Source organism: Callospermophilus lateralis, chromosome 18, assembly GCF_048772815.1.
Source record: "Callospermophilus lateralis isolate mCalLat2 chromosome 18, mCalLat2.hap1, whole genome shotgun sequence".
Classification (NCBI taxonomy): domain Eukaryota; kingdom Metazoa; phylum Chordata; class Mammalia; order Rodentia; family Sciuridae; genus Callospermophilus; species Callospermophilus lateralis.
The window spans coordinates 50,764,381-50,785,322 of NC_135322.1; the positions used below are offsets into that span (position 1 = coordinate 50,764,381).

The following is a 20,942-nucleotide window of genomic DNA, read 5'->3' on the forward strand; positions in this document are numbered from 1 at the left end:
TTGTGGAACTGGAAATTCCACCTTATGTAGATTTTGCATTCATTTTTAATTGTGTAAAGAAAGAAATCTGAGGGGAATATATGGTAACATTTCACAGGTACAAATCTGATATATACCTCAAATTTTTGTTTACCCAGGAGGATGGTGGTAGGGGAAGTGAACAGTAACCATTCTGTGAACATGTAGTGTGAAATGAAAACATAAAGCAGATCCTACAAAAACAGTTAGTTGGTTGACTGGTTGATTGGTTGGATGATAAAATGAGTGTATGATTAAATCATGAATTCTCTGTCTTTTCCAAAAAGGATTTAGGATCCCTGAGGTTTTCACATTTTCAAGACCTCATGAAGCTTTATAATCATGCTGCCAGTATTTTCAAACAGAAAAGGATTATCATGGAGTCTTACTTTACACTGGCTGCACGCACACCTTTCTTAGGCACGTGGCATTATTAGAATAAAACTTCTGTAGAGGAAAAAAAATCCTATGTAATTTTCACTCCTCCTTTCTAGGAAAACTAGATCACCCAAATCCTTTCCAATCCTATGGTGCCCTTATATACCGTCTTGCCACTTTCGTTCACATACTTAACAACAGCTTCATTCATTCCAGTGAGACCATGTAGGGTATTGAGTAAAAGTGTGGGTTCTGGAGCCTGTCTTCATGAGTTTGCATCATACTGTCTTCCAGTTTGTGCCCTTAACCATGTTACTTAACAGGTATGTGCCTCAGACTCCCTATATTTTAAATGTAGAAATAATAGTAACTGTATCATAAGGATATTAATGTGTGTGTTTCAATTAAAAAAATCTGTACACAGCAAATGTTCAATAAATGTTAGCTCTAATTATTCAACAAACAGTTATTGAGTGTTCAATCCAGGTGATTTGCAGATTACACTGGGAACAAGATGCAATCCTTGCTACTTACACTTACAGTGTTTCCTGGGCTCAGGTTATATTAAATTCATTTTTGGCGTTTTTAAAAATTTTATTTTATAGTTGAAGTCAAGTGATTTTGTGGTCCTGAAGCAATTGCTACCTCTGTTGGAGAAGGTCTCCAACACGTACCCTGACCCTGTCATCCAAGAACTTGCTGCTGACCTCCGTATCACTATCTCTACCCATGGAGCCTTTTCCACTGAGACTGTCACCGTGGCTGCCCAGAGCACCCTGAACAAAAAAGATACAGAAGGGAAAATAGGAGAGCAACAAATTAGTTGTAATAGATACACAGAGGTAGCTCAGAGACACCTTGAACAACAGCTAAGCTGTGAGCAATCCTCCCAAACAGGCCAGGAATCTAATGTTGCATTTATTCCTATGGGGATCAATGAGCCCAGTACTACTGCAAACCAGCAATCTGGAAGTATAACTACAGAACAGTTCCAAGAAGTTCTTTTATCAGCTTATGATCCTCAGATTCCAGCACGAGCTGCTGCCTTGCGCACTCTTTCTTGCTGGATAGAGCAAAGAGAAGCAAAAGCCCTTGAGAGCCAAGAGCAGCTTCTCAAGGTGAGTGGAACATACTGTGAAGACGCATGGGTGCAGGGTGGGACAGTGGTCCAGGAGTATGCATTTAGCTTGAGTGTTTCTGGAGCATTGACTATGTTGAGTACTGCCCTGGATTATTCTCCAGGAACTTTTAATTATTCTGAGGAAGCAAGATTAGACCCAGAAAGGACTTTTAGATGACCTCATGAAGCTACTCAATTGAACATGAACAGTGTCAAAATTTTTATATTCATTAAATGCTGTGGACAGTCAGGAAAAAGAACTGAAATCTTCTGGGGAAGTAGATCTTAGTATGACCTTAATACATTGTAAAGTCTGAGTAGATAAAAGAAAAGGGGGAATGTGAAATAACATGAGCAAATTTGCAAAAATGGGAAAGCACCTTTTTTGGTAATTAGATCTACTTTCAACACTATGACCCAGCCTAGGTAAGCCACTGATTTTTCTGGGACCCTTTTAGAGGAATATTGGGCAGAACTGGATCTCCTCCATTTCCTTTACTCAGTCACAGTGAAAAAACTTCTTTAAATTCTTGATTTATGTGTTAGAATAAATATACTTAGTTGAGGATCTTTTCTCTGTTATGGCAATTATCCTGACCTCAGTATGTATTAGTGATGAAGGGCAAGGGGTCTACAAACTACTCTCTAGGATCAAATTCCAGAGCAGTTTCTTGGAAAATTCACTTCAGCCTCTGGGCATTAATTGTGATGATGATGATCTCTTCTCTTGCCTTCACCGTTAGACTAAGAATTATAATTCTAATTGCAAATATCAATTTTAGTTACTAAGGTTTTGAAACCAGTGGCATAAGAATAATAACTGCTATTTTTCGAACCAAACCATATATCTTTTTTTTCCCCCATACTGGGGATCATGAGCCATATATCTTACATTGCCTCTATTCCTCACAACAACCATAACATTGGTATTATCCCAATTTTATAGATGAGAAAACCAAGGTATAAGGATTTGCTGCCATTGAAATATTGTTGAAAACTTAAATGTATATCTTCTATGAGTAATCATTAAAAATATCCCTATTTAGATTATGAATGTCTTTGGAATTTTCTTTTTTTATTTTTGAGTTATAGATGGACACAATACCTTTATTTTATTTATGTATTTTTATGTGGTTCTGAGAATCGAACCCAGTGCCTCACATGTGCACCTGCTCCACCACTGAGCTATAACCCCAGCCCTGGAATTTTCTTTAACTTCGTATGACCTTTATCTGTTGTGCATAACTGGTCACTGAGTCCTGTCAATTCTTTTTTTTCTAAGAAGTCCTTCAATTGTATCTCTTATTCTTTATTCCCATGGCCACTTCCCTTACTCCATGCATGATCACCACACCTTCCAAACTTGCCATCTTCCCTACTGGACGAATCATAGGACCTCCCTAACATACCTAAGATGTAGCAGCAGCATCCAGTCAAAACCAAAAAAATCCATGGTGCCAGCAAAGGACATGGCACAATAAATGAAACAGACACCCTCAACTTGCCCTAGACACCAGGCAAGAGGAATATGGACACTGTCTTTCCCTAGCTCTCATGTTAGGACCTAAACCTAACATGTTACTGTAGTATCTTCTAGGTAAGCCATACTCACTGCAGTTGACAACCTAGTGAATTCCTAAATTGTGGAATATATTGAGTACTTTGTTACAAATGTCAATTGAAGTACAAAAATTTGCCAGATTTTTAAAAATAAAATAGAACAGATTCAAATTTATCGCAATAATAATATCTCTGTCTCATTTGCATTTCCATATGTTTTGTGAGTGCAAGAGAAAAGGATTAAATTGTAGCAAATATGCCGTCGATTCATAGAACCCCCGCACTTCGCTTCTTATGTGTCAGACTTTTGTCAATCATGTCATATATGAGAATGTTGTCCACCATGGGCTGACAGGAAAATGTGGAGGATTGTTCTTCCAAACATTAATTTCCATGATTGCTGCTCTCTACTAAGAAGTATCTCAGCTAATTCTTCCTCCTTATTAGCTGTTAAAAAAAACAGGACTTCAAGCATCTATACCATCTTCCTTCCAAGATGCTATATCAGAATAATTTGTAGCTAAGACAAACAAGAATAATTTGCTGTTTTGAGGCTATATATAAGAGGGTCTTAAGTCTTTCTTTATTCTTGTAAGTCATATCACTCTTTTTTTGTGGTTCCAGATATTTTTGGAGAACTTGGAACATGAAGATTCTTTTGTATATCTGTCTGCAATTCAGGGTAAGTTGGTCCTGGTTAAAGGACTTTGTGTCTGTGAACCAAAGATTATATCATGTTTGCACAAAATCTCTACAAGATACTGTTCGTCATTTTGTCCATCTTCCTGCCTCCTAGCTCAGACATCCTAACAATAATATTGTCGAAGGGTTCCTAAAGTGTCCTTTTAGAGTTTCAGTGTCTCATAATTAGGAACTTCTTATTTACTTGTAATGCTCTATATTAAGACCCATTTCTTCTAATTCAAAGAGGTAAAGAAGGGCTCACATGACCTGTTATTACATTAACCTTTTATGTTATTGACAATGACAATTGTCAGTATGTACTTTGTTCTCTAAGCTAAAAGAATCTCAGGGTATCTATGTATATGTGTTGTTTTGTTTTGATTTTGTGTTGGGTGTTAAACCAGGGTCTTCCACATGCTAAATGCCTCTATCACTGAGCTATGTATGGTCCCAACACCAATCTCAGAGTGTTTAAAATTTCTTCATCAAAGTTTTTTCAATCATTTTATATCTCTTTTGGAATTCTTCATTGTTCTCTATATCTCCATTAATTTGTGGATTCTATATCTAGAGAAGGTAGTATAGAGAATTAGTTGCCCTTCCCTGAAGGTGAGACACAGAAGACATGGCGAGCAGGTTAGAATTAACTCAGTTTCTCTTTGTATTGTCAGTGTGGTATAGCTGTCAAGACCAGGGAGACTTCCTGAGTGCACATCCTCATTCCCCTGCTTTTTGTCTATATGGATTTGGCAAATGATTTAATCACTCTGGTCTTCAAGTTCTTATCTGCTAAAAGGGGACTAAATGGGAATGGAAAATGGTAGTTACCTTGGAAAATAGTCTGGCAGTTCCTTTAAAGTACAAACATAGACTTAATCAACAATTCTACTCCAAGATATATACCCAAGAGAAATGAACACATATGTCTCCATAAAAACTTGTATGTGAATGTTCATAGCAGCATTGTTAGCAGTCACCAAAGGTAGAAGCAACCCAGGTATTCATCAGTTGATATGAACAAGCAAAATGTGGTATATATGTAATAAGGGAATTATTATTTTTTTGCTATTAAAGTAATTAAGTACTAATATCTGCTACAACATGGATGAACTTCAAAAACATTATGTTAAATGAAAGGAAACTGGTCACAAAGTACTACATATTGTATTAATCCATTTATATGAAATACCCAGAATAGGCAATTTACAGAGATGGTAAGTAGATTAGTGGTCACTAAGGGCTGGAAGGAAGGGGAATGTGGTTGGGGGTGATAGCTGAAGGGTATGGGGTTTGTTTTGGGGTGATGAAAACATTCTAAAATTGTTTGTGATGATGGTTGTACAGTTCTATAAGTATGCAAGGGACCCATTGAGTTTTATTGTTTTTTAAAAAAATATTTATTTTTTAGTTGTAGGTGGACACAAAACCTTTATTTATTTATTTATTTATTTTTGTGGTGCTGAGGATCGAACCCAGTGCCTCACACATGCTAGGCTAGTGCTCTACCTCAGAGCCACAACCCCAGCCCACCTATTGAGTTTTGTGAATACTTTATATGGGTGAATTGTTTGGTATGTGAATGATAATAAAATTAATAAAACTGCTACTTATTAAAACAAAATTTAATAAGAGGGGAGAAGGCCAAAACTGTCAGTATCTCAGGAAATATGACAACTAAATGTAGTAGATGCAGTCTTGGAACAGAAAAAGAATTTTAGGGGAAAAAAGATAATCTGAATAAGTTATTGGCTTTACTTGATAATAAAGTATTAATAGTTCATTATTTGCAACAACTACACCACACTAATGTAAGATATTAATAATAGGGCCATAGTAGCACATGCCTGTAGTCCATTATTTGAGAAGGTGAGGAAAGCAGATTGTTTGAGGCCAGCCTGGGCAATATAGTGAGAACCCATCTCATAAATAATAATAATAATAGGTAATACTGTGTAGGAAGTATTTGGGAATTCTCTACTATTTTCTCAATAATTCTGTAATCTGCAACTATCCTTTCATTATAGGTTTGTTTATAAAAGAGAAGCTTGCCAGGTGCAGTCATGCATGCATGGAATTACAGTGACTTGGGAGGCTGAGGCAGGAGGACTGCAAGTTCAAGGCCAGCCTGAGCAATTTAGCAAGTTCCTAAGCAACTTAGCAGGATCCTGTCTCCAAATAAAAAATAAAACAGGCTAGGGATATAGCCCAGTGGTAAAGTGCCCTTAGGTTTAAATCCTAGTACCCCCCAAAAGGGGGAAGTGCTTATATTAGTTTAAATGAGTTAATACTTTGAGAGTGCTTAACACATAGTGTTCAAAGTATGTTAGTTATTAATATTTTTATGTTGTTATTGTAGTTGTTTTCACTATTATTTATTTTGTTGCTTGAGCTTGGGGATTTTAAAAAATTCAACAAACATATATTGTGCCCCCTCTATATAAAACACTTTAGATTAACTGTTGAGTTGGGGTGACTAGCTTGAAAGGTAAAAAGAATTCTTCAAAGGAGACAAAATGACCACCCAAAGAGAAAAAGCTCAGCTAGGTGACAGCAGATGTCAAAAGAGTAGAGAATTTCAAGAAAGAAAGTAATTAACCTGCAGCTGAAAGGTCAGAGAGCCCTGGGGCTCTGTAGTGCTCAGGAGGACACAGAAGGCTCCATGACAAGGAATGGTACTTGTGGAAATCAGATAAATCAATGAATCAAGAACTTAAAATGCCTCTAATAAGTCTCAGAAAACAAGTCATCCTGAACTTTCTCCAAGAAACTATAATACTGTCAAGGAGATGTTTTCTTTCTTTCTTTTTTTTTTTTAATGACTGGGTTTTCGGAAAGTGGAAGCATTTCATTCTAAAGCGGCAACATTGCTGCTTGGAATAAACTTCTTAGTTGATTAACCAATTGAGCTCATTAGTCTCTAGAATCTGCTATAAAAATCACATAACTGTTGGTATTGTTTGTTTTTAGTTATTTTAATTGCTGTGTTAATCAGTTAGTAGTTAATTTGGTGAGGAAGAACATGGGAGGTGGAGGTGTAATTTCTGTTCTCAGCTCCTCAAGATGGACAATATTGAACTAATGGATGTTTTTGGTGTTTGTAATATGCACTTAAAGCCGAGGATTTAGGTAAAGTTCCCATTAAGAAAGGAAAGAACTGAATCTTCCCACCTGTGTTGCCAGTATAGTTTGCCCAAGCCTAAACCACTCCAACAACAAAGCTTTTCAGGACTCCAGCCTCACAAGTTCCACAGGAGAGGGGGTGCCTAGTTGTCTTTTGAATGGCATGTAGTTTTGGGGACTGTGTGTATATGTATGTTAAGTTTTCCTTTTCTAGGCTGCCTAAATAGCTCTGTGTGAGAATTACAGTGTACTTATTACTTAATTTATTGATAGTTTGGATTTCTTTTATAATTTCTTATCAAGTCTATCTGCAATCTAGGGAAAGAGCAGAGAGGCATTTAATTATGCCTGATTTAAGAATCTGAGAACTGGGCTGGGATTGTGGCTCAGAGGTAGAGCGCTTGCCTAGCATGTGTGAGGCCCTGGGTTCGATCCTCAGCACCACATAAAATAAAATAAAGAAATTGTGTCCGCCTATAACTAAAAAGTAAAATAAAAAAAAAATCTGAGAACTAAATTCCAATTTGAGTTTTATGAATGACTATCTGCAACTTTGTTTATTCTTACTAAGAAGGTTCTGGTTGAGGTAGTTGTCTGGCAACTTCTCCCAGTTGCTCAAAATCAGCTTATTCAGGTAGAGAATATGGACAAAGTTGCCAAGTCCCAGCTACCATCTGAAGTGAGAGATAGACCTCTGTTACATACCTAACAGTAGGTATTTGGGACATTTTTCACATGAAAGTTTTGAAATAATTGTTCAGTAATGAATGTGATTAATAAAGTGGGGACTGAACCCAGGAGTGTTTTAACTTGATCTTGAACACATTGGTCTTCCCCTTTTCCATTCCTTGTATACTTTCTTCATTGTTTCTATCACCTTATTATTATACAAGTAATACATTTTCGTTATGTTAAATTTAAATGATAAGGAAGTATATAGGGTGAGAAGCAGAAATCTTTTTCTTTCCTAAAATAGGAGGTAAAATATGTCCTTGAGAGTCCCATGATGTATTGTAGGTGTAAGATCAGGTGAGGCGGGCAGCAACCGAAGGAGGCAGATTTAAAAAGGCCGCCAAACGAGGCTTTATTTGAGATATCACTCCCAGGTGGAACTCAATCAGACCAACAGAGTGGACAGGAGAAGGGTCTAAGGAGAAACCGAGTGGGAGCTCGACTGGACTGGGATTTTATGGGGCAGGAAGGAATAGGGCTTGGGACAGGAAAGGAGATTTTTAGGTTCCCTTGTCCTGCTGGAGTTGGTCTGGGGAGCTGGCTGAACTCCAGGATTGGCCAGGGGATGTCAGGAGATCCTGCTGATTGACAAGCGTTTCCACCAGCGCCTGATTGATGTTCCTTTCCTGTGCGGGCTGGTTTGTTCTGTCACTGCCACCGACCTAACAGTACGTATTTGGGGCATTTTTCACATGAAAATTTTGAAATAGTTGTTCAGTAATGAATGTGATCAATAAAGTAGGGACTGAACCCAGGGGTGTTTTACAAACTCTGAGCTACCCCCCAACACTTTTTATTTTGAGACAGAGTCTCACTAAATTGCTTAGGGCCTTGTTAAGTTTCTGAGGCTGGCCTCTGACCTGCAATCTTCTTACCTCAGCCTCCCAAGTTGCTGAGATTATAGGCATGTGCCACTGTGCCCAGCTGCAATATTCTTTAATAAGGTATAATAGCCAGTTTATTTATCACACTGTGACTTTGCTTATGTATCCTCTCAGTCACATTCAATAAAAGAACATTTTGAAAGCAACAGATTCAAGTAATTTCAGGGATCCAAGTGATCCCTCTCAGGGATCTTTGATTTTGTTGTTGCTATTGTTTTGGTGGAGAGGGGTAGCTGGGGATTAAACCCAGGACCTGAAACATACTAAGCAGACACTGTAACACTTAGCTATACCCCCAGCCTAAGGGATCTTTGAATAAAACTGCCAAGCTCATTAAAAACAAAAACCAGAAAACCACCTATGCCTAAGCCAAGCATGGGAGGTGAAAGTGTGTGTAGACTGAAGGAAATCTAGACATCTCGACATGCCCAGGCAAATCACTCTTCCACACTCTTCCTTTCAGAAAGGCGTTTTCATTTCTGTCAAAAGAACCACCGGGAAGGAAGGCAAAAGGCCCCAAAGGGTGACTATAGTTACATAGATGACATTATTTTTACAGAGTTTCAAACTGAACAGAATTACAAGTCTTAACTAGTTAGAAACTAAACTCTATCTCATTCTCATATTTCTACCTCAAAGTAAATTGAGAAATCATTAACTGAAAATAATTTTATCCCTGAAGGATCATCTAATTGGATCTGGCATTGAAATTTGGAATGTAGTCCTATCTACATTTATACCTTTGAAATGGAAAGATTTCTTTTGTCTTCACCTAGTTTCTGTAGCACCTAATAAATAACTGAGCATTTATTGGATTATCTTTTATATATGCTACCTCAGTCAATTCATGAAGTTGTTCTGGGAAGAAACATTATCCTCATTTTTAAACTTCTTATTTGAGATATAATTTGCATACCTAAAATCTGCCAGATTAAAATATGCAAGTCAGTGGCTTTTAGTGTATTTAAAGAGTTGTGCAACCGTCACCACTATCTAATTTTGGAACATTTTCATCATCCCATACCCATTATCAGTCACCTCCCATTCCTCATTCTATCAGTCTCCAGCAACCACTGATTTACATTTTTTTTTTTTTTTTGGGTGGGATGGCAGGTGCCTAGGGAACAAATCCAGGCCCTTGCATGTGTTTTACCATTGAGCTACACCCGAGCCCCTTGTCTACTTTTTGACTGTGGATTTGGCTATTTTGGGCATTCATGTAAATGGATTCATACAGTAAAATGGAACCATCAAGTCTGTTTTGCCTGGCTCCTTTCACTTACACAAATGTTTTATAGGTACATCCATGTTATAGCATGGGTCAGTACTTCATTCCTCTTTATGACTAAATCATTTATTATATTGATTACTCAGCTTTTGTTTATTCATCTTCAGTTAATGTACAGTTGGGTTATTTCCCTTTTTGTCTATTATAAATAATGTTGCTATGAACATTCGTGCACAAATTTTTTTGTACAAACGTGTTTCACTTTCCCTGGGCATTCACCTAGACATAGAATTGTTAGATCAGATCTAAATCCATGTTTAGTCTTTTGAGGAGTTGCCAAACTATTTTCCAAAGCAGCTGCACCATTTTACTCCTTATCAGAAACCTACAAGAATTCCAATTTCTCTATATCTTTTTTTTTTTTTAAGAGAGAGAGAATTTTTAATATTTATTTGTTAGTTTTCGGCAGACACAACATCCTTGTTTGTATGTGGTGCTGAGGATCGAACCCAGGCCGCACGCATGCCAGGTGAGCACGCTACCGCTTGAGCCACATCCCAGCCCCCAATTTCTCTATATATTTGGCAACACTTGTTATTCTTTTTTTTCTTCCCCCATTACTAGGGATCGAACTCGGTGATCTATGTACCAAGCTTTTATTTGTTTATTCATTTAATTTTTGAGGCAGGGTCTTGCTAGATTGCTGAGGCTGGTCTTGGATTGGCCTTGAACCTCAGCTTCCCATGTGGCTGGGATTATAGATGTGCCCCACTGCGCCCTCTACATTATAGTCTGTCTTTTATTTTAACTGTTCTGGGGAGTATGAAGTGATATCTCATTGTGATTTTGATTTGCATTTCTTTAATGGCTAATGATGCTGAGCATTTTTTATGAGTTAATTGTCTATTTGTCTATCTTCTTTAGAGAAACATCTATTCAGAATTTTTGCCCATTTTTGTTTTACTTTTTTTTTTTGAGTTACAACACTTCTTTATATATTCTGGAGACATGTCCTTTATCAAATATGTGAATTGCAAATATTTTCTGCCATCCTGTGGATCATCCTTTCTTTTACTTAGAAGTATCATTTGAAACACAAAGTTTTCACTTTTTTTTTTTTTTTTTTTTTTGAACAGTACTTGGGGATTAAACCCAAGGTCTAACACATGGTAAGCAAGGGCTCTATCACTAAGTTACATCCCCAGCCCCTTAAAATTTTTTTGAGACAGGTATTGCTTAGTTAGGCCACTTAGAGTGGCCTCAAATTGGAATCCTTCTGCCTCAGCCTTCCAAGTAGCTGGGATTACAGGCTTGCACCACGATACCCATCTATATGATGCCTCTTACAGTTTAGGGGATCTATATGATGTTTACTTTTGATGAAATATAATTTATCAATTTTCTCTTTCATTTGTTTATACTTTTAGAGTCATTTCTAAAAAGCTATTACCTAGGGCTGGGGTTGTGGCTCAGTGGTAGAACACTCGCCTAGCATGTGTGAGGCCCTGGGTTCGATTCTCAGTACCACATATAAGTAAATAAAATAAATATATTGTGTCCACCTACAACTAAAAAATAAATATATATTTTTTAAATTTTAATATTTATTTTTTAGTTTTCGGCTGACACAATCTTTGTTTGTATGTGGTGCTGAGGATCGAACCTGGGCCGCACGCATACCAGGCGAGCGCGCTACCGCTTGAGCCACATCCCCAGCCCCAAAAAATAAATATTAAAAAAATAAAAAATAAAAAGCTATTACCCAAACCAAGAACATGAAGATTTATTTCTCTGGGGGTTTTTCCCCAAAAATTTTAAAGACTTAGCCCTTAAATTTAGGTTTGGGGGTTTTTGTTTGTTTATTTGTTGTTTGTTTGTTTGGTACCAGGAATTGAACCCAGGGGCACTTAACCACTAAGCCACATCTCCAATCCCTCTTTGTTTTTCTTTATTTATATATGACAGCGGAATGCATTACAATTCATATTACATATAAAGAGCAAAATTGTTCATATCTCTGGTTGCATACAAAGTATATTCATATCTCCAGTCCTTTTTAATGTTTTATTTAGAGACAAGGTCTCATTGCGTTGTGTAGGTCCTCACTAAGTTGGTGAGGCTAGTTTTGAACTCACCATCCTCCTGCCTCAGCCTCCCCAGCTGCTGGGATTACAAATGTGTGCCACCAGGCCCAGTATAACATTTAGGTTTATGATTCATTTTGAGTTAATTTGTAGGTATGATATGAGATAGTCCCATTTTATAGCTAAAGATTCTGACACTTTGATAGGTTAAGTCCCCTTTTCAAGATCACATAGCAGTTCATTCAAATCTTGTTCTTTCCTCCACATCTTATTTTCTCCCCAGTATTATAGTTTCCTTCTCTAGTGCTTTTCAAATAATGGTAGAAATTGATCCTATTATGAGTATGAGTATCAATAATATTTATTAAAATTGAATGATACTTAATCATCTAGAAAGCTTTGATTCTGTCAACAATTCTAAAATATAATAAGATCAGATATAATTCTCCCCCCACCCCGCCCCCACTAATCCTAGGGATTGAATCCAGGGGACCTTTATCACTAAACTATATTCCCAGCACCTTTTTAATTTGTTTTTTGTTTTGAGGCAGGATCTCACTAAGTTGCTGAGGCTAGTCTTGTACTTATGCTCCCCCTACCTCAACCTCCTGAGTACATGGGATTATAGGCTTGCTCCACTACCCTTGGCCATAACCCTTCCTTTTAAAATGAAGAATTACAATGTATAGCCAGAGGAATATGAAGTAGTGCTCTATTTGTGTTCAATATGTCAAAATGCATTCTACTGCCATATATAATTAATTAGAACAAATTTTTAAAAAATAAAATGAATAATTAACTTGGCAATAGTCACAGAAGCTGAGAGAGGGTTGGAGCTATGGCTGACCCATTTTGCAGGGATTCCTAGTCTCTTGCACCATATCTTATAGTCTAGGGGATCTATATGATGCCTTGTTCCTCTTCCTCAAGTCAGAGATTGCATTGCATTTCAAAGTCCAGAAGGCTTGAATTTTATACTAGTTTCATTTTTGGAATATCTGTTCCGTAGTTTATCAGTCAAAGATTGATACACTTAGATTTGTATCAGAATATTTAGTAGTTTAGTACTTTTACTTGTAAATAAAAGGTTAACTGGCTACTTCAGTATTAGTTGTTTTCACTTTCCAAGATTGCCCTAGATAGTCAGGCATGGTGATGCATGCCTATAATCCCAGTGAATCAGGAGGCTGAGGCAGAAGGATCCCAAGTTCAAGGACAGCTTTGGCAATTTAGCAAGACCCTATCTCAAAAAAAAAAAAAAAACTTGGGGAATGTAGTTCAGTGCTGCTAAGTTCAATTCCCAGTTGAAAGGGGGCTGGGTGGGGGTTGCTCCGGATAATTGCCATGTAAGAGAAATGACAATAAATAATGTAGGAGTTTCCATTTAGTGAGTGCCTACTACTTAAGACAACCCTGAAAGTTAGGAATTATTACTGTCATTTTGTAGATGAGGGAACTGAGACTCAAAGAGGTTAAGAACCTGGCTCAAAGTGACACAGATCTTAAGTGACAGCATTCAGATTTGAATTTAAGTCTCTCTGGCTCTGATGCCTCGTTCTTGCCAGAGGGAAAGATAATGAATCATAGTGCCCACATTGTTCCTGTTCCCAAGTGGCAGGGCCAAGTTTCCTTAGGGTCTTAGTTTAGGAGAATCAGGCCTGCCTATGAGAAATGGTTTCACTATAAATCAGCCTTTTATATAACTTAATAATATGCTGATCTCATACCTACTTGATTTTGTTTTGTTTTGTTTTGCTCATTTGGCAGTGTGTAGAATGTTAATTTTAAGTAATCTCTGTATGTATTTTTTAAATATTTTTTTTTTAGTTGTAAGTGAACGCAGTACCTTTTATTTTATTTATTTATATCCGTGCTGAGGATTGAACCCAGTGCCTCACACGGGTTAGACAAGTGCTCTACCACTGAGCCACACCCCCCGCCCCTCTGTATGTATTTTTGAAACTCATCTTCCTGCTTCACACTGCCTTCCCTTCTTCCTACTGATGGTCATTGTTGTTTCAGCACTGAGGGTATCAGCACTGTTTTGGGAGCATCAGGAAAGACTTCAGAAATCAATTCTGGGATTTATGCAGTTTACTAAGTTAGTCTGTTTTGTGATGCTATAACACAATTCCTGAGCTTGGGAAATCTATAAGGGATATAGACTTACTTCTTACTCTTTTGGAGCCTGGGAAGTCCAAGGTCTAGATGCCACACATAGCCAGTGCCTTCTTTCTGCATCATCCCATGGCAGAAGATGGAAGGTGGACAGTGTAGGAGGGAGAGTAGGAGGGAAACAGAGTCAGAGAGATGGGGATGTGGGGAGGCAAGGGCTGAAATCAACCTTTCCCAGAAGCCACTCCATGAAATGGATGGATTGTATTGATCCACTTATGAGGACAGGGTCTTCATGACCTCTTAAAAGTCCCTCTTCTCTGTTGCACAAGGATTTAGTTTCTAACACATGAACTTTGGGGGACACATTCAAACCATAACACTGAGATCATGGGGTAGGCAAACATGCAGGTTTTTTTTGTATAGAACTTTTGAGATTTGTTATATTTCTGATGCCAATAAATGATATTTTAAAAAACTTACTTTAAAAAAATACAAATTATGAGGCTGGAAAAATTGGAACCTTCATACATTGCTGGTAGAAATGTAAAATGGTACAGTTGCTTTGGAAGACAGTCTGGCAGTTCTCAAAAGGGTAAACTTAGTTATCATATAACCCATCAATTCTACTTATACTCCATTTAAAGAGAAACGAAAACATATGTCCACAAAAGCTTATATATCAGCATTATTCATAATAGCCCCCAAGTGGAATCAACCAAATATCTATTGCCTGATGAATGGACAAATGAAATCTGGTACATTTACACAGTGGAATATTATTTGGTGAAAAAAAGGAATGAGGTGCTACTGATTCAGACTACAACGTAGATGGAAGGGAAAGTGAAAGAAGCCATACACAAAAGGCCACAAATTGTCTGATTCCATTTCTATGAAATGGAATTTGCCAGAACAGGCAAATGTATAGATATGAAAAAAACAGAGTAATGGTTTCTAGAGGATGGGGCGATGGGAGTCAGGCATGGATATAATGGATATGAAGTTTCCTTTTGAGGAGATGAACTTATTTTGGAATTGGATAATGGTGATCATTTCACAGCCTTATAAATAGACTCACAGTAACTGAATTTTACACTTAAAAAAATAAACTTTGAAAGTTGAGAACAGTTTGTGATGGTGCTCTTGGGAGCAAGAAAGATGGATGGGCAGGATTTCAACCTGTGAAACTGAAGGGAAAACAAAGACAGGAAGAGATTCAGGAATGGGACAAGTGTAAAGGAAGGCAAACAGTTTAGGTTGCCAGTGGAGCAAAGCAGGCATGAAGGTGAGGGACATGGAAGTTTCTGGAATGCCAGGAGAAGGCATCTGGGTTTTTCAGTGAAGACTGCAGGGAATCTTTGTAGTTGCCAGTCTGCCAGAAATGGCTTGGCACTGGGCTTTATGGATTTTAGAGTATTGTGCTCATTGATGGTTCTTACTTATTTGCTTTTATTTTCAGTCATGATTTATTAAGTAATACACCTGTATATCAGGTGTAACTTAGGTTATTTCATTTACTCTTCCCCAAAGCCCTGCAAGCATCAATATCTTTTTTCTCCACATTTTTTCAGACAAAGAAACCAAGGTACAGATGTTACTTAGCCAGTAAGTGATGGAGCTTGGATTCAACTCCCAAACCAAAGCCCTTGTACAACTCCGCAGTTCTCTTTTCATTTTGTTCCATTTTCTCACCTTTCTCAAACCACTATGGCTTCTGCTCTTATAGACAGGAAAATTAAGCCATGGAACCAGCAGTTCAGCTAAGCAATTATATGCTCCTTAATTTCATGGTTTCCAGGGCTCATTTAAAATCCTTCACCTCATGTAGCTGTCACAAAGGCAGGATCCTCTACCAAGAAGGCAATTGTGAGATACCTTGGGGTAAAAAGTCAGTTTCTTAAATGTCTACTTTACAAGCTATTAAGGAGTCAGTAAGTATCTTCCCTGTAGAACAGCTATTTAAAGTTTGCCCTGGAGCCACCCTTTCTTTAGTAAAGTTAGAATTTGAAGACAAATTAAGGAGGATGGAATAGTGAGAGCACACATAAGTAAAATTGACTTATCTTTAAGCACAGCATCCTGTACTCTCTGAAGGAACCCTTACAATTCACTGGAGCTCAGTTCAGGTAACAGCTAGAGTAATTCCCTGCTCTTCTCTTTCTTTCCCACACTAAAAAACAAGTAACTTACATTACCCTTCATTCCAAATACAAATTAAAATTCATAATCTTCCCAGATGTGATTAAGATGATCCTTGAAGTTGCTCACATACTTAATAAGCCCAATTATATTTTTTATTAACCCTGACATAGCTCCTTTTGTTGCTGAATCATAAGTTTTAACATTTTTAACTTGAAGCATCAATTTCCCCCTCTCTGGTCATGTCAGATCTTGGGCAATTGTGGAAAAGTACAGTTGAATGATGCCTGTTCAGTTTGGCACCTCATTTTTTTTTACTTTCGCATTAGACTTTGATACATGGTTTTGTTTTGTGACCTTGTGGTATCTCTGCTGTCCCTGAAGAGGCAGGCTGGGAATGAATTGAGCCTCAGGGCTCACAGACATGGAGCTACCAAAGACCTAATTAGGTCATCTCTTCATCCACCTGCCAGGACATGATTATTAAGGTTCTTTCTTAGGAGAAGCCTTATTTATTTGGTTAGTGTGGTGGTTCTGGGGATTAAGCCCCAGGCCTGGAGCATATTAGACAAGTATGTACCACTGAGCTACATCTTAAGCCCCAAGAAGGCTTTTTTAGAAGCTTGTTTGTATTTTGTGTCCAACTTTTGTTTTCCCTTTTTGGTAACTTGACTGTAGATAGGAATGAAAAAAAGAAATCTATCACTCTTTCCCAATTGATTCAAATGTATGAATTGCCAAGATCATTGTAATGTCATGTGTAGCTAATAAAAAAAAAAAGTAAAGAAAGAAATCTATTACCCTTTCCTGTGTCCTTTTAAGGCTGATGTGGTACTTTAAGAGGCTTATTTTACCACAGAAGGATAAAATAAGTCTCCATAAAACCCATAAAAGAGATTTTAAGACTCCTCTTTAGATCCTCTCTGGTGTTATTATAGAACCACGATTGGAGAAATCATGAAATACTATTTTTTTTTTTGCCATTTTCCCCTAATAGTTAAAGAAAAATCTATTCATTCACTTACAGATATTTACTGAGTATTATTTTGAGAACACTATTGTAGGTACACAGCTGAAAAAAACAGTCATGCCCTGCCCCAAGGAGCTTAAAGTTGGAGGAGGGCAAATATTAATCAAATGATCACACATCTACTTGTGTGATTATTTTATAGGTGCTCTGAAGAAAAGGCACACAGTACTGCAGAGACTGTTTTAGGACATTCTACCTGACAGGCAGGGAGGAAGTGATCCATCAGCTGAGAGCTGGAGGATGATTAGGAATTAACCTGGTAGAGGGAGGGAAGAGTGGCCTGCACTTCAGGTATAGCAAAGCAGCAGGTCTGTGACAGACAGTAAGAACTGGGTGAACACCTGCCTGTGTTCCAGAACCCTCAGGATCAGGGAAGAAGGGAGGGCTGAGTAGGCTCAGCACACTGTGCAGCCCCATCTAACCAGATGGCTCTGCTTCTCTTTCATTGAGCCCTCTTTGAAAATTTTATGTAAAAACAACATTCTGCTGCTTAAAAAAAAAAAAAAAAAAAAAAAAAAAAAAAAAAAAGATTTGAAAATGTCTATCTTAGGACATCTATCTGCCCTAGTGAGGATGTTTTGTACCATATCATCTCTTATCACACACACACCCTGTATAACCTTCTCACCACTGACACAGAATGCTGTTGTCTTTCAGCCTGTTTTCTTTGAAAAGCAATGAAATGTCCAAACATATCTGTACAGATCTCTGAACTCAATTGTCCAAAACACAGCCCTTAATTATAAAAAGCATTGTAATTACAGATGAAAAAGGTAACAACATATGGAGTTATTTTAGGCCACTGGTATTCAAATAATTTTTTTCTTAGTAATGGAATCCATTTTAAAATGAGATCTAACTGAAGGCATCAAAAACTCAGGTGATTTGTATTCTTCTTTGTGCCTTTTCACTAATGGTTTTTTACATTTTCTAGTATGAACTGTGTTGCTTTTGTAATCAGGAGAAAATGTCTTTAAATTATATGGCTGTTTAGGGAAACTGAATTGTTTTGTGATAACAAGGTTCAGAGACTAGTACAGATTGAAACAGATGGCTCCCTCTGTTGTAGTACCCCCTGGTGACCTTTTCACAACTAGGGATTACTAAAGCACAGAGTGACCATGGCTTTTTCACCATAAAATTATATGATGGCAGCATAAACCTTACTGACAAACAGATGTTTTTCCAAGTGGTGCTTTTCTTAATGAAATGGTTGCTTAGAAACCAGACCATAATAATAACTTTTCTATATTTAGTTTGTAAGTAATTCAGTTTGCAAAGTTATTAAGTCAGAGAATACTAATTAGATAGAACTGAACATATCCATTATTTCTCATCTTGCAATTCAGCAGTCAAATGGTTAAATCAGCAGCGACACTTCATCCAGCATGTGTCTGTCCAGATGCTAACCTACCAGGAAAATGACAGCTCCTAGAGAAACCCTGCCCCACTGTTAACTGCTATTCTGCAGTGGCACAGTGGGTTAGATCTTTCATCAGCATGTGTTAGGAGCTTTTACATGTAACACTTACTAGATTGCTGAGAAGATCAGTTAGGTCAGTGGGTCAAAAATTGTACATGAAAATAAATTCAATTCAAACTAAGCTCAGTGAGACAGCACTTTAAAGAAAGAGCCCAGGAGTGAAGATACTTGTTTAGAATGACAGAATTTATAAATAAAAAATTTGATATGCTAATTATTACTAACAACAAAGAAAGCAGAACATGAACTATATTTGTCAGGTGAATTAAAACACTTAATAAATTAAAACTATACAAAATCTAGAAGAAAATAGATTTCTGTCTTCCATTTCCAGAAATGGTGAGATAGCTTAGCTGAAAACAGTTTCATATAGTGTAACATTTAAAACACCGTAAAAGTATTAAGAGCTAATAAAAAAGCAGGGAATTACCAAGCCAACATCTTCAGAGAAAACCAGAATGCTAAGAGGTAAGTTTAGCATTAGAACCTGCGTTTACCCTTAAGGCATTTGCTTGAGACTAAGCTATGGGTTCACTATCTTCTAGAAGCCAGGTTGCAAAAATGAAAGCCCAGACCGAACTTGAAGTGAGAGTCTAATAGAATACCCTCCAACACGATGCTTAAACCTCCCGAAGAAGCACACTGTAGTTGAACTGGAAGTAGATGCACTGCTCTTTACCTCCATCCCCAGGAACTGATAGTAGCATTGTCTTGGCAGTAAGCAGAACAGGAGGGAATAAGAAAAGAAAATTTATGTCTGAGACATTGTCATCATTGAATGAACCTCCTCTTGTGCAGATTTGCATAATTTTTGGGGTTCAGAAAATCTCAACCAGGGAATTATAGTTTAAAATGACTATAGGTGCCAGGCAAGGTGGTACACACCTGAAATTCCAGCTACTCTGGAGGCTGAGGCAAGGGGATCACAAGTTCAAGGCCAACCTTGTCAACTTAGTGAGACCCTGTCTCAAAATAAAAAAATAAAAAGGTCTGGGGATGTAGCTCAGTGGTAAAGCACCTCTGGATTCAATCCTCAGTACCAAAAACAATAAATAAAATAAAATGCCTATAGGTGTCTTGCAAGAAAAAAGCATATTATGGGGCTTGGGATGTGGCTCAAGTAGTTGCACGCTCGTCTGGCGTGTGTGAGGCAATGGGTTCGATCCTCAGCACCACATTAAAAATAAATAAATAAAGATATTTTTTTAAAAAAAGAAAGAAAAACCACTTTAAAAAAAAAAGGAGAAAAAAGCATATTACCAATGGAAGAAAGCATCATCATCCCAGACCTTAAATAATCCCCAATATCATTTTTTAATTTTTAACTTAAATTTTTAAATAATCAAAATATTTTGTTATGGCTTTATGTGTATATATAACATAAAATTTGCCATTTCAGCCATTTACATAATTCAGTGGCAGTAATTATACCATTATATTGTACAGTTATCACCACTTCTGCTTAAACTTTTTCATCTTTCAAACAGAAACTCTTAACCATTAAACAATAACTCTCCACTTCTTCCTTCTTCCACAATAATTATTTAAGACTAGTAACCAGTATGTAGCCACACAATAATCAAATACAAGAAACAAGGTCCCAGCTGGGCATAGTGACACACCCCTATAATCCCAGCTATCTGGGAGGCTGAGGCTAAGAGGATCAAAAGTTAGAGGTCAGCCCAGGCAATTTAATGAGACCCTATCTCAAAATAAAGAATAAAAGGGGCTGAGGATATAGTTAAGTGGTAGAGTGCCCCTGGGTTTAATCCCCAGTACCACAAAAAGATAGAAAGGGAGGAAGGAAGGAAAGGAAACTATGTCCCAAAAGAGTTTAGATAACAACAAAAAGTGATCTAATAAATATGGGGGAAAAAAGGAAGATATAAAAAGTAAAATTAACCCATTGGCTAAGTTTTTCAGTAGACACAGGTGAAGAGGGATTTAATGAACCAAAAAATAAAAAAGATGAAATTATTAAGAAGGCAGCGCAGAGAGACAATATTTAGTCTATGGAGGGAGAAATAAGAAAGGAAAGATTAAGAGATTTGATCTCCTAAAAATTTTAAACTCATTTATGTCAAAACAACCTAACTTTAATTTAAATGCAAAGCCTAATTAACAAAAAAATCTGCAACAAAAACAACAAACATGGGCTGGGGATGTGACTCAAGCGGTAGCGTGCTCGCCTGGCATGTATGCGGCCCGGGTTCGATCCTCAGCACCACATACAAACAAAGATGTTGTGTCTGCCGAAAACTAAAAAAATTAAAAATAAATATTAAAAAATTCTCTCTCTCTCTCTCTCTCTCTCTCTCTCTCTCTCTCTCTCTCTCTCTCTCTCTCTCAAAACAAATAAACAAACAA

The 20,942-nt window shown here is 37.3% G+C and overlaps 1 protein-coding gene and 1 non-coding gene across 4 annotated transcripts in view; both read left to right on the forward strand.

Moving 5' to 3' along the window:
• Tango6 (transport and golgi organization 6 homolog) overlaps window positions 1-20,942 on the forward strand; it is a 175,273-nt gene that overhangs the window by 63,788 nt on the left and 90,543 nt on the right. For all 3 annotated transcript variants that reach the window (XM_077105808.1, XM_077105807.1, XM_077105809.1), the window contains 2 exons: window positions 1,002-1,514; window positions 3,701-3,758. In XM_077105808.1, the coding sequence (XP_076961923.1) occupies window positions 1,002-1,514; window positions 3,701-3,758 (571 nt within the window). The remainder of the gene's footprint in view (window positions 1-1,001; window positions 1,515-3,700; window positions 3,759-20,942) is intronic.
• LOC143638217 (small nucleolar RNA SNORA26) lies at window positions 16,872-16,999 on the forward strand. The gene has a single exon (XR_013154571.1). It is a non-coding gene; the product is annotated as a small nucleolar RNA SNORA26 (small nucleolar RNA).